Genomic DNA, 14,915 nt, shown 5'->3' on the forward strand with positions numbered 1-14,915 from the left:
GCAGAAGCATTGTGTTTTATGATCAACAAAGTGAGCCTTTAAAACTCTATCAATGTGCAAATATCTTCCATTCAAACCCAGTGTTTATATTCCATTATCACACATGCATGTTCCATATCAAAGAGCTTAATAACTTTCCACCACTGACATTAGGAGTCATTATTGGTCCTACATTATTTAATATTAAGCCAGTTCATGTCATGAAACTTTAAGTTTTATGTACATAAATATTTGTAATTGCACCATAAATATTGATGAGCTGCTGATTTGATTGGCAATAATATCTACTATAAGAAGTGATTTGTGAGTTTTTAACAAGGAAAAGCCCTTACTTTGGCTTGGAGGTCGCAGCTGGTCTCTCTGGGGTTGTGCTGGTTTGATCTCACCATCATTATCAAGCAGGTTTGGAGAAAAGCGCCCCAACTAACCACCACCACCACCATCATCTCAGACTTCTGCAGGATCTCCACCAAACTCGACTCTTCTTCACTGATGATCAGAACATTCCACAAGAGTGAAGAAAATCCGAGAGAAGTCCTCAGTGCTCGTGAAGTCACTCATCCTGGAGAAGAGCTGGACTGAGCCAGAGACGCTCGAGGAGGAACTTCTGCAACATGATGGTTGTAAGAGAAACTCCAGCTCCATACGAGCAGATGCAGTCTGTCATGAGGCTCATGCTGCAGTGTTCACTTCACACTTCACACACATCCTGATCACACGAACACACACTCAAACCCGCTGAGGAACTCTTCAGTTTGTAGTTTAGCGGATCTGCTTTTTGACTTTCTCCTCAAACTCTGCAAATGCGTCGCTTCTGTTCCTCCACGGCTTCTGACTCTCACTGCAGCGCAACAAGTTCTGAGTGTGTGTGTGTGTGTGTGTGTGTCGGAGGGGGCTTCACCTTCCCCCAGCAGCCCCGCTCTCTCTCTCTCTCTCTCTCTCTCTCTCTCTCTCTCTCTCTCTCTCTCTCTCTCTCTCTCTCTCTCTGGGTAAATACTGAGCATCTCGGAGCCCCGCGGAACTCCTGCAGGAGCAGCGACACAGCGACTCTCTCACACACACACACGCTCTCTCTCTCTCACACACACACACACACATATTGTTTTTTGTGGTTTATGGGTTCATCCCATAGGCGTAATGGTTTTTATACTGAACAAACTGTGTGTGCTATTGCCCTACACCAACCCTACACCTAAACTTAGTCCTCACAGGAGACTTTGTGCATTTTTAGATTTTCAAAAAAACACCATTTAGTATGTTTTTTAAGCCTTTTGAATTACGGGGACATAGGCAGTGTCCTCATAAACCACCTTCATATTGTAATACCTCTGTCATACCCATGTCATTATACACATTTGTGTCCTCATAAACCACATAAACATGCACGCACGCACACACACACACACACACACACACACACACACACATATATATATATATATATATATATATATATAGATACATATGTGTCCCTGCAGCACAAAAGCAGTCATGAGTAGCACAGGTATATTTGTAGCAATAGCCAACAATACATTGTATGCATCAAAATTATACATTTCTCTTTTATACCAAAAATCATTAGGATATTAAGATCATAAGATATTTAGTAAATTTCCTACCGTAAATATATCAAAACTTCATTTGATTAGTAATATGCATTGCTAAGAACTTCATTTGAACAACTTTAAAGGAGATTTTCTCAATATTTAGATTTTTTTGCTCCCTCAGATTCCAGATTTTCTAATAGTTGTATCTCAGACAAATATTGTCCTATCATAACAAACCATACATCAATGGAGAGCTTATTATTATTATTTATTATGTATACAGCTGATGTATAAATCTCCCATTATGAGTGGTTTTGTGGCCCAGAATTGCACTGTCACCATGTCTCTCTATGTGTTTTACTTGAACGAACTCTCGTTAATTGATCCTAATGACATTCTGTGCTCTTCTGTTGTTGGATTCTAGGCATGATAAGTTTTTATGGTTCTTAATGTGGCATGTGAATCCTTATAAGAGACAAACATTCAACTCAAAGTTTATTTTAATAGTTAAATAAAACCATAATAATAATAATACATACTTGAAATAAAATAAACATTAACTTAAATGAAATAAAATAAAATTTTAAGAACTTTATTTCAGCTACAATTCACATTTATGTATACGCTTTATTTTATTTTTTTAAGATTAACAGTTTTTTTCACAAAGCATTGTTACATATCAGTGTTTCCTGTCATAGCAGTGCAAAGATTTGATTCAGAAACAGTATCATAGCTATTAAACTATATTTTGTTATGATTTTAAATCTGTATTCAACCGCAGAATGATCTCAAAGTGGAAAGAACTGCTAAAGTCTGCTTTTGTGGTGGCTGTACTTAATAATTACATTATTATAATCTTAATTCAAGTGATGCATGATTCTGAAAGTCTGACAGAAAATGATCAACAGTTGAAAACATTCATTAGAAATTTAGAAAAGTAATCAAAAAGTAATCGTGTAATCAGTTACATTACTTTAATAAAGTAATTGAAATAGTTACACTACTTATTACATTTTAAATAGGGTCATTTGTAATCTGTAATCTATTACATTTCCAAAGTAACCTTCCCAACTAATTTTATGGATTCAGGATGAAGTCCAGGTTTGTGTGAAATCAACAAGTTCTTGCTATTCTTGTAAATGTATGAGTGTCATCATCATCTGCATTAAATCAGGGAGAGCAGAGCTCCTCAAACTGCCACCAGCTCTAAAGACTTGACTCAATTATGTTTCTAAACGTCAAGTTGTCATATTTTATATTAACATTTAACTTTTAAGTTTCTGTTTTACATGCTGGTATAAACTAGCGATAAATGATTGTAGCAACTCAGTGTAATTATTGAAATGATTCTGATTGGCTGTGATGTTGCAATGCATCATGGGTAGATGCGGTTTAGTTCTCACACTCTTGCAGAAGAGCAGAGCCCTTCATGGACTGGTTTTGTGAAGGACATGTGCAACAAAACTCCTCATCCTCATCCTCATCCTCACAGAGAGTGTTTCTTCCTCATGCACTGAGAGGGCAGGTCACAGCGCCTCCATGTGGAGCTGCTCTAATCTAACACTCAACATGTTTGGAGCATCTCTGTCTGCTTCTTATTCATTCATTTATTTATTTACAGCGCGGAACATATAAATACATGCATGGTCAGAGAAGCAAACATGGTTGTATCTCTAATAAAAAACATTTACAGCAACAAAAACGAAAAGGCATAAACATGGATGGAAAAGCACAATATTATGGTTAAATTATATCTTTCAATAAATTCTCACAGCATCAAAACATTAAAGTGTTTTAGAATGAGGGATGAAATTAGAGCATTATATTCAGCAAGAAAAAGTGGAAGACACAAAGGAACTTTTTTTTTTGTAAATTAAAAAAAATTACATGCAAGATTAAAAAATCTAATATTTAAGAGATACATGTTTTGGGTTTTCTTAATAAAAAATAACAGCTTTGAGAATGAAACTGTGAATCACATTTGCAGAGCTAAAAATATAACAATCAAACAATAAATGGGCCACTGTTTCTTCCATAAGACCACAAAATGAGCAAGTCTCATCAATATCAGAATATGTGGAGATGAAAGAGTTAAGAGGATGATGTTATAATGAGCTTTCTCATGTTATGAACACAGAAAACATGCACAGCAAAAGCTGGACCTTTTTCTGATCTACATCTGTTTTGAATTGAACCAGAATTAAATCTTTCTTTTCATTTGAAAAACTTTGCAAATGTGTCTGTACATCTTAGTCAGCTTGATTCATGGGTCTGAGGATAACGAGGACATCTGAAACTAATGAATGATCATCAAGAGGTTTATATTCTCAGCAGGTCATTGGATTTGCAATGTATTTGATTCCCAGGCGATGCATGAACTGATAACGTGTGTCAAATCATTCATGTGAGCACAATGACATGAATAATGATAAATACATGACAGAAATGTGAATAAAGAAGACTTGATCATCATGAACAACACAAAAGAAAAGTCCCTTATATTTAAGCTTCTTAGTAAAGAAATTCTTCCTTAGGCTCAATTTGTATTCGTTTAACTAATTGTTTAACATTTTGTTATTTGTTAAACTAATTTGAATCATTTAGTCAGAGGCTTCAATGAACTCAAACTACCTCCAGAACAGACCCTGTCTCATAATCACCTGACTGCCATTTATCTGTGAGCCGTTCAGATCTTACACGGGATCTCAGATAAATTAAAATCACTAAACACACAAATTAGCTAAATGCTAAGGAAAATAGATATGTTTTGAGCTTTCACTTAAAATCATGTACCGTAGTAGCAGTTCTAATGTAAACAGGTCAACTGTTCCAGAGTTTCGGTGCAGCAATGGAAAAAGCACGATCACCTCTCAGTTTCAACCTAGCCCGTGGAACATGTAGTTGTCTCTGGTTGGATGACCTCAGAGACCTTACTGGATTGTGAATGGAGAGTAGATCAGACAAATATTCAGGTGCTAGACCATTCAAACGTTTAAAAACCAGTAGCAACACTTTATCAATTAAAACTTAGAAATTAAAACTGGAGTAAAGTGTTCTCGTTTTCGAGCACCTGTAAGAAGCCTGGCAGAGACATTCTGTACCATCTGAAGACGTGCCAAAGATGGCGGACTGATGCCCATATAGAGAGAGTTACAGTAGTCTAATCTTGTTGAAACAAAAGCATGAATCACCTTTTCAAAGTCCTTAAAAGAAAGGAATGGTTTTGTTTTCATTGAGATGAAGAAAATTTACGGACATCCATGCCTTCACGTCAGCACGTGAGCCAACAGAGTATCCATACCTCTCTTATCAGATTACAGGGGCAGATAAATCTGGCTATTGTCCGCATAACAATGAAATTAAATATTGTGTTTCTTAAAAATTGACCCCAGAGGAAGCATATACAATGAGAATAAAATGGGAATGCCTGCACAATACTCCAATCGTGAAATGAGAACTGCATGGTCAACTGTGTCAAACGCTGCACTCAGATCTAACAGCACTAGCAATGCAGATTTACCAGAAGCAGCAGTTAATAAAATATCATTTAAAACATTTACCAGTGCTGTTTCTGTGGAGTGGTATTTTCTAAAACCTGACTGAAGTGAAGTGACATTCATTCAGCCAAGTATGGTGACCCATACTCGGAATTCGTGCTCTGCATTTAACCCATCCAACGTGCACACACACAGCAGTGAACACACACACACACACACACAGCAGTGAACACACACACACACACACACACAGCAGTGAACACACACACACACACACAGCAGTGAACACACACACACACACACACACACACACACACACAGCAGTGAACACACACACACACACACACACACACACAGCAGTGAACACACACACACACACACACACAGCAGTGAACACACACACACACACACACACACAGCAGTGAACACACACACACACACACACACATACACAGCAGTGAACACACACACACCGTGAACACACACCCAGAGCAGTGGGCAGCATTTATGCTGCAGCACCCGGGGAGCAGTTGGGGGTTCGGTGTCTTGCTCAAGGGCACCTCAGTCGTGGTATTGAGGGTGGAGAGAGCGCTGGACATTCACTCCCCCCACCTACAATCCCTGCCGGCCCGAGACTCGAACCCACAACCTTCGGATTACAAGTCCGACTCTCTAACCATTAGACAATTCCATATGGAATTGATTGATCTTAGGAAATATTCTAATATTTTGAGATACTGAATTTTTGACTTTCATGAGCTGTAAGCTCTAATCATCAAAATTAAAACAAAAACACTTTTGAAATGTTTTTTGAAATACATACAATATATATTCTTGATGAAAGTGTTGCTCAAAACACACACAGTAACTGTATTTACTGGATATTTTGGTCATTTTATTATGTTTTCCTCAATAGAATAGTCACTCAGGAAAGTTTTAGATAAGATATGGTTAATTATGGTTAAATCTGTCGATACAGAGTGAGGTTACTCTGCATAGAAGTCAGATCTAAGCATTCTTATTTGACTCATTAAAGAACAGAATCAATGATGCAGACTTCATCAAATATGAGACAGATTCAGTTTCAGCTCTAAAGACAATAGAAGCATTATTCAGACGTGTTGTTCTCATCCAATGGTGTCGGTGATATTAGTGAAAGCGAATTGTCTTTTAGATCCTGGAATGTAAGATGAAGCTTGAGTGTTTGCTCCTGTCTGCTGCTGTGATGTGTATCAGTATTTGTTGTTGTTGTGAAGCTGCAGGTGTCCTCGTGCTTCTGTTGTTCTGGCCAGTGACTCCACAGAGTTTTAATGAGCCTGATGAACATCACAGTTCACGCGTGTCAGTTTAACGAGCTGATGAATCAGTTTCTAATGAATGTCACAGACAGCAGGAGCTGATGTTAATCATGTCAATGACTGAACTTTCACTTCAAAGACAGCATGTTTACTGATGATTTTGAACTAGCAGCACGTTTATTTTCAGTGTTTATTAGATAAGTTGATAAAGGTCTAACGAGGTGATGATCCGCATATCCTCCTGCTCTATGTACATTCATCTATCTGGATATGAAGGTGTTTCAGGAGCTCTTGAACTCAAAGTAAGTTTCTTTCTCTGAATATGACTGAATCCACCTGTAGGTATCACACAGTCTCATATTGTCTCACATAGTCCAATACGACTTCGGTTTCTTTCGATCTCACACAGTCTCATACAATCTCACACACTCTTATATACTCTCAAACACTCTCATACACTCTCATACAGTCTCACACACTCTCATACAGTCTCACACACTCTCACACAGTCTCACACACTCTCATACAGTCTCACACACTCTCACACAGTCTCACACACTCTCATACACTCTCACACACACTCTCACACTCTCATACACTCTCACACACACTCTCATACACTCTCACACAGTCTCACACAGTCTCACACACTCTCATACAGTCTCACACACTCTCACACAGTCTCACACACTCTCACACACTCTCACACAGTCTCACACACTCTCATACACTCTCACACACTCTCATACACTCTCACACACACTCTCACAAACTCTCACACAGTCTCACACACTCTCATACAGTCTCACACACTCTCACACAGTCTCACACACTCTCATACAGTCTCACACACTCTCACACAGTCTCACACACTCTCATACACTCTCACACACTCTCATACACTCTCACACACACTCTCATACACTCTCACACAGTCTCACACAGTCTCACACACTCTCATACAGTCTCACACACTCTCACACAGTCTCACACACTCTCACACACTCTCACACAGTCTCACACACTCTCATACAGTCTCACACACTCTCACACAGTCTCACACACTCTCACACAGTCTCACACACTCTCATAGTCTCACACACTCTCACACAGTCTCACACACTCTCATACAGTCTCACACACTCTCACACAGTCTCACACACACTCATACAGTCTCACACACTCTCACACAGTCTCACACACTCTCACACAGTCTCACACACTCTCATACAGTCTCAAACACTCTCACACAGTCTCACACACTCTCACACAGTCTCACACACTCTCCAACAGTCTCACACACTCTCACACAGTCTCACACACTCTCCAACAGTCTCACACACTCTCACACAGTCTCACACACTCTCACACAGTCTCACACACTCTCACACAGTCTCACACACTCTCACACAGTCTCACACACTCTCCAACAGTCTCACACACTCTCACACACTCTCACACAGTCTCACACACTCTCACATACTCTCATACACTCATACAGTCTAATACAGTCTCACATACTCTCACACAGTCTCACACACTCTCACACAGTCTCACACAGTCTCACACATTCTCCAACAGTCTCACACACTCTCACACAGTCTCACACAGTCTCACACACTCTCACACAGTCTCACACACTCTCCAACAGTCTCACACACTCTCACACAGTCTCACACACTCTCACACACTCTCACACAGTCTCACACACTCTCACATACTCTCATACACTCATACAGTCTCATATACTCTCACACAGTCTCACACACTCTCACACAGTCTCACACACTCTCACACAGTCTCACACACTCTCCAACAGTCTCACACACTCTCACACAGTCTCACACAGTCTCACACACTCTCACACAGTCTCACACACTCTCCAACAGTCTCACACACTCTCACGCAGTCTCACACAGTCTCACACACTCTCACACAGTCTGACACACTCTCCAACAGTCTCACACACTCTCACACAGTCTCACACACTCTCACACACTATCACACAGTCTCACACACTCTCACATACTCTCATACACTCATACAGTCTAATACAGTCTCACATACTCTCACACAGTCTCACACACTCTCACACAGTCTCACACACTCTCCAACAGTCTCAGACACTCTCACACAGTCTCACACAGTCTCACACACTCTCACACAGTCTCACACACTCTCCAACAGTCTCACACACTCTCACATACTCTCATACACTCATACAGTCTAATACAGTCTCACATACTCTCACACAGTCTCACACACTCTCACACAGTCTCACACACTCTCACACAGTCTCACACACTCTCACACAGTCTCACACAGTCTCACACACTCTCACACAGTCTCACACACTCTCCAACAGTCTCACACACTCTCACACAGTCTCACACACTCTCACACAGTCTCACACACTCTCACACAGTCTCACACACTCTCACACAGTCTCACACACTTTCACACTCAGTCCCACACACTCTAACACAGTCTAACACACTCTCATACACTTTCACACACTCTCACACACTCTCATACACTCTCAAACACTCTCATACAATCTCATACAATCTCATACACTATCTTACTCTCTCACACACTCTCATACACTCTCACACAGTCTCACACACTCTCATACAGTCTCACACACTCTCATACAGTCTCACACACACTCATACAGTCTCACACACTCTCACACAGTCTCACACACTCTCACACAGTCTCACACACTCTCATACAGTCTCACACACTCTCACACAGTCTCATACACTCTCACAGTTTCATACAGTGTCAAATGTTCTCATACAGTCTCATACACTTCCACACACTCTCATTCACTTCCATACAGTCTTATAGACTCTCATACCATTTTTACACTCTCATACAGTCCCATACAGTCTTTTACAGTCTCATTCAGTCTCTTCCACCAGTCAGAAGCTCAAAGCACAAACACTTTCTTTGTGCTGAGGAGAGCGAATCTTTCTGATTATGAAAGCTTGCTGTGCAGCTCTGGGGCTTTTATTGATTTCTCTGTCAACATGCTTTTCAGAGCGTTCATGACCTACATCTGTCTCTCGCCACCAGCCTTCCTGCTATTAATCACACTTCAGTCCGTCAGACTGTAACCATGGAGATTCTGCTCCGCTTTCTGTCCCTCGACAGGTGAAGTATTTGGGCAAACATGTTTAACAGCTCCATCCAGACAGAGCGTGTGTAAGGACCTGTCTCTCTGACACAAACACCTCTGATGGATCCAAAGTGTTTACTGAACAATAAACCAATCACTGAATGTGCAGCTCCTCAGACACACCTGCTCATTATCCCATCTATAAAATAACCCCACAAAATAAAATGTTGAAGTCATACATTTGTTATTTCACTTTCATTTTGTAGTGAAGTTAGTTTTGGTATCATCTTGTGTGTGGTTTGGTTAAAGCAGGAGAGTCAGTGCTGAGTGTAATTGCATTTCTGGACTCAACAGGGGGCACTGTTGATTTACCACACACACACACACACACACACACACACACACACACACACCATCTGACAGATCACAGTGAACTAAAGGACATCAACTTTATCAGCAACATACCAGCAATATATATATATATATATAGTTAATATAATTTGCATATCAAATTAATTTTGATTGCAGAACAGTCCAAATGAATCATCATGCCCAAAACTGTTCAGAATCAAGAATCAGAATTCAAACATTTCACTACATGTTTGTGTTTTGTTTGAAATGGCATTTAATATATGTATATATATTAATTTAAATACAAATGAGAAATAAAAATGAAAACCATTAAACCAAGTGGAAAAAAATGCTTTAAATACTGCTACCAAAGCAGGTTTGAGTGGCGTATTAGAGCGGTGCAGTGCTGGAACGGGCCATGAATGATTGAAATGCTTTTGCCCTATTAATGCTGCAGCAGGAGTTAACTGGACCGTGATAACACACTACACGTCTGTTGTGATGCTGTCTAGGTAGGCAGCTCACTAGTGTTTGGAGCAGAGCTCTTTATAGTGTGTTTGTTGATGTGTGTTTGCAGCTAAAGATCATCTCATCTTGCACCTCCTGCTAATTATTATGTGAGTGAGTGTATGTGTGTGTGTGTGTGTGTGTGTGTGTGTGTGTGTATGTGGTCACGCTGGACTGAACACTTAATATTCACTCCAGCGTATTCATGATGTCAACATTAATCGTCCATCCATAATGGAGTGTGCTGCAAACGGGGCTCAGTGACACGAGAGGATTAAGACGGGCCCCAATTAAACCCTGGACAGCAAAATGTGCGTGACGTCTTAGAAGGAAACGCCATCTCATCCGCTACATATAAAACATTAATTACCTCAAAGGACATCGACTAGACATGAATTTCAAACAGTTTCAGAGTCATATGAGTTTATATGATACCTCACAGCTACATAGCAATGCCCTAGCAACCACCCACCCAGAAAACCCTAGCAACCACTTAGTGTAGAGTTTTGCCATGGTGAGCCCCTTTCGTATTTTCTTCAAATATGAGTTGTAGTGGTGTCTAGGTTTGTGTGATATTGACAAAAATGATATCTCGACATTTTGGGGATTAGGTAATGATAATTAAAAAATCTGTTTGGTGTGTTCTTGTGCTGGTCTAAGCAAAAACTCTTTGCACAGAGTCTGAAATTCTCGTCCGAAATTTGTTTGTGTTAAAAAATGAATACAACCTCACAATGTGTCAATCACGCTTACACACTGCCTCTGAAACTTTCCTCCGTCATAACAAAATTGGATCAGGTTCGATTTTCTGCGTTTTCACATCTGCAGAAAGCATTTTGATAGGAAAGGATGATGTTTCGGACTGAATGTGCAAGGACCAGTCTTTTCATGGATAATCAAATATAACAGTAGAGTAGTCCTTATTGTAATGAGTGATGCATGGAATCATTCATTTGTTCAAAACGTTTGATTCATTTAGAAACGGAGATTGAGGTCTCTGCAGAGCAAAAGTGGGCGTTTCTGAATTTCTGGGCGTTGTCAAACTGCTGGGTGTTTCTAAATCATGCAATCAAAATGATCCCCTAACCCCACCCCTAAATCTACCGTTACTATGATGTCAGCCAATCAGGTAACATGGTCGAAAAACGCCCCGATCTGGTAACGACCATTACTTTGCTGCAGAGACCTATACTTGTAGAAACTAAGTAAACAAGACAGCTCCTTATGGATTATTGAATCATTAACCCAAATGATTCGTTCAAAAACAGATTAGTTCAGGAAGGACATGGAAATGCACAAATGTTCTGTTTTGACTTTGTTTGGAACTATGTTAACAATATGTGTCTAAAATGTAATTAACTCAATATTAACATCTTGTTGTCTTCTTATTAACTGTTGTATAATATCATATTTGTGATTGATCTCAAGCACTAATATTCAGGAAAACAGCACTGTTACTTGTGTGATATAGCTTAATTACGTCATAAATTTAACAAAATCCAAACAGGGATATTATTGCTTTCATAACTTGAACTTTAGATTCATTATAACTGCATTCTAATAGGTTTTATCACACAATCAATGCTTTTGGACTCTCAAGTCCAATGTTTTTCTTTGTTTTTTGCATACGTGCATACATAGACTACCAGCTCACAATAAATTATTAAAGCATTAAAGCAACAATTACGATAATTTCACAGAAATAAATATCGCACACACTCCTCCTGCTGTGACGTGAACTAAGGTTACCAGGTGCTGTGCAGTGAAGATCAGCACTGGATCAGCGCATTGACCAACCAATCGAAGCACAACTTGCTTTAAAGCTCTTTGTCTGCTGGGGGGTTTTATACTATTGTCTATTTCAAAGTTTTCCCGTTAGTTTTTTCCTCTGGTTATATCAAAAAAGCTGAAATGGGTCCAGCTGTCTGTGTGTGTTCAGACTGTGATTGCCAGTTGATTAGAGCAGGAAATTAATCAGAGCCCCTGATACAGAAGTATCTGCGCCATGGCAGCACTCCAGAGATGATGGATCAGCGAGAGGATGAGGACGGCACACACTGCACCTGTCTGGAGGAAACTGGGAGCCAAACGCTCTGAGACTAACGAGCTTCAGAGATTAGACACAGTGTGAGCGCCGTGTGTCTGTCTGCATAAACTACTGTACGAGTGCCTCATGTTGACTGACTTTTGACCGCATCTAATTGGCACCTTATTTTGCTAAAGAATACATAAACAGTTCCAACATGAAATGTCTATTTGTACGCTTTATTCCGGTCCATGTGATGTTAATTGGTCAGTTTTATTGACATTTATGAAACACTCTGAAGCCTCTCAGCTGCAGTAGAGGATTTTGATTCACTCCAGTGACTCGAGTATCATATGTTCATCAACAAGATTCATTCACTGACCATTTCATCATATGATTGCAGCTTGAGACATTGAATTGATTCGTTAAATGCACCAATGTTTTATTAAAACGTGCATCTACAGATAACATTCTCCTTATAAATGACAATAAAGCAGATCCATTTCCTCCATTGTGTGAATTACTGACTTTTGACTTTTATCAAGCTGTGCAAACAAGATAATGATAGTCTGTAATGATAATGACGAGCTTTAGTAACATGCTTTTGTAAATGCAGTGTATCTGCCTTTCTTTTTCTTTCATATGCAGTATGCTCAGGTTGAGTTTCATGTCAAATGTTATTTATAGAGCACAAATTCACACAAGTGTAGTTGATCCAAAGCGTTTTACAGTGAGAGATATAAAATAATGAATGGATCAATAAAATATAATACACCAGTGGCGATGCTATATAAAGGCCTGGCCTACTCATTGGCCTTTTTTGTGGGAAAGAAAAATCCTGCATACATGACAATAATCGCTCAAATACATGCGCATACAAGCTACTTGCATGAGTGAACAAACGATTAGTGCTGTCAAACGATTAATCACATCCAAAATAAAAGTTTTTGTTTGCATAATATATGAGTGTGTACTGTATATATTTATTATGTACATTTAAATACAAACACATGCATGTATACATTTAAGAAAATATGTAGTTTATATATTAAATATATTTATATATAATACAAAATATAATCGCGATTAATCGTTTGACAGCACAAAAAAAACCAAATAAGATCCTGATGGATGAGTGCTGATCTTCCAGATGTTGTGTATAGCGAAGGCAAAAGTTGCCCATTTAATCTAAGCGCGCTCCCGCTGTTAAACAGTCCCCGATCTTCACGTGGTTTTTATACTGTTAAACCTATGTGTTAAACTAGGTTCACAATAGAACATAGATAACATAACAAATGTTTAAACTGAGAAATTTCACAATTTTATGCACAAAATGAGCTCATTTCAAATTTGATGCCTGCTATAGATCTTAAAATAGTTTGGGACGGGGGCATGTTTACCATGGTGTAGCATCGTGGTGTAGAGTTCATGGTCGTCTTTGATGTATTTTTCCCTTAATGATGCAACAAATGTTCTCTATAGGTGAAAGATCTGGACTGCAGGCAGGCCAATTCAGCACCTGGACTCTTCTACTACGAAGCCATGCTGTTGTAATAGCTGCAGTGTGTGGTTGTGCATTGTCCTGCTGAAATACACAAGGCCTTCCCTGAAATAGACATCGTCTGAAGGGGAGCATATATTGCTCTAAAACCTTTATATACCTTTCAGCATTCATAGTGCCTTCCAAAACATACAAGCTGCCCATAGCACTTATGCACCCCCACACCATCAAAGATGCTGGCTTTTGAACTGAACGCTGATAACACACTGGAAGGTCTCCCTCCTCTTTAGCCCAGAGGACACGGCGTCCGTGATTTCTAACAAGAATGTCAAATTTGGACTCGTCTGACCATAGAACACTTTTCCGCTTTGAAACAGTCCATTTTAAATGAGCGTTGGCCCACAGGACACGACGGCGCTTCTGGACCATGTTCACACATGGCTTCCTTTTTGCATGATAGAGCTTTAGTTGGCATCTGCAGATGGCACGGGTCCGAAGACCACGGCCATCCAACAAAGATCTTCGGCATTGTGCAGAGATTTCTCCAGTTTCTCTGAATCTTTTGATGATGTTATGCACTGTAGATGATGAGATTTGCAAAGCCTTTGCAATCTGATGTTGAGGAACATTGTTTTTAAAGTATTCCACAATCTTTTTATGCACTCTTTAACAGATTGGAGAGCCTCTGCCCAGAGACTCTGCCTCTCTAAAGCATCCATTTTTATAGCTAAGTATGTTACAGACCTGATTTTCAATTAACATAATTAGTTGCTAGATGTTCTCCCAGCTGAATCTTTTCAAAATGACTTGGTTTTTCCAGCCCTTTGTTGTCCCCGTGCCAACTTTTTTGAGACCTGTAGCAGACATCAAATTTGAAATGAGCTCATTTAGTGGTTAAAAGTGTAAAATTTCTCAGTTTAAACATTTGTTATGTTCATTATGTTCTATTGTGAATAAAATATTGTCTAATGTGATCTGAAAGTCTTTTAGTTTTCATTTTATTCAAATAAAAAAAAAAAAAACGTCCCAACATTTCCAGAATTTGGGTTGTATTCGTTACTCCA

At 39.4% G+C, this 14,915-nt stretch overlaps 1 protein-coding gene across 1 annotated transcript in view; it reads right to left on the bottom strand.

Annotated features, from left to right (window-relative positions):
* The window catches only part of trabd2a (TraB domain containing 2A), a 57,410-nt gene extending 56,540 nt beyond the window's left edge, over positions 1–870 (bottom strand). Inside the window, exon 1 of the mRNA XM_079418999.1 lies at positions 333–870. Coding sequence (XP_079275125.1) covers positions 333–446 — 114 coding nt within the window. The 5' untranslated portion in view covers positions 447–870. The remainder of the gene's footprint in view (positions 1–332) is intronic.
* Between the last annotated feature and the right edge of the window lie 14,045 nt (positions 871–14,915).

This window comes from Barbus barbus, assembly GCF_936440315.1.
Source record: "Barbus barbus genome assembly, chromosome: 6".
NCBI classification, from domain to species: domain Eukaryota; kingdom Metazoa; phylum Chordata; class Actinopteri; order Cypriniformes; family Cyprinidae; genus Barbus; species Barbus barbus.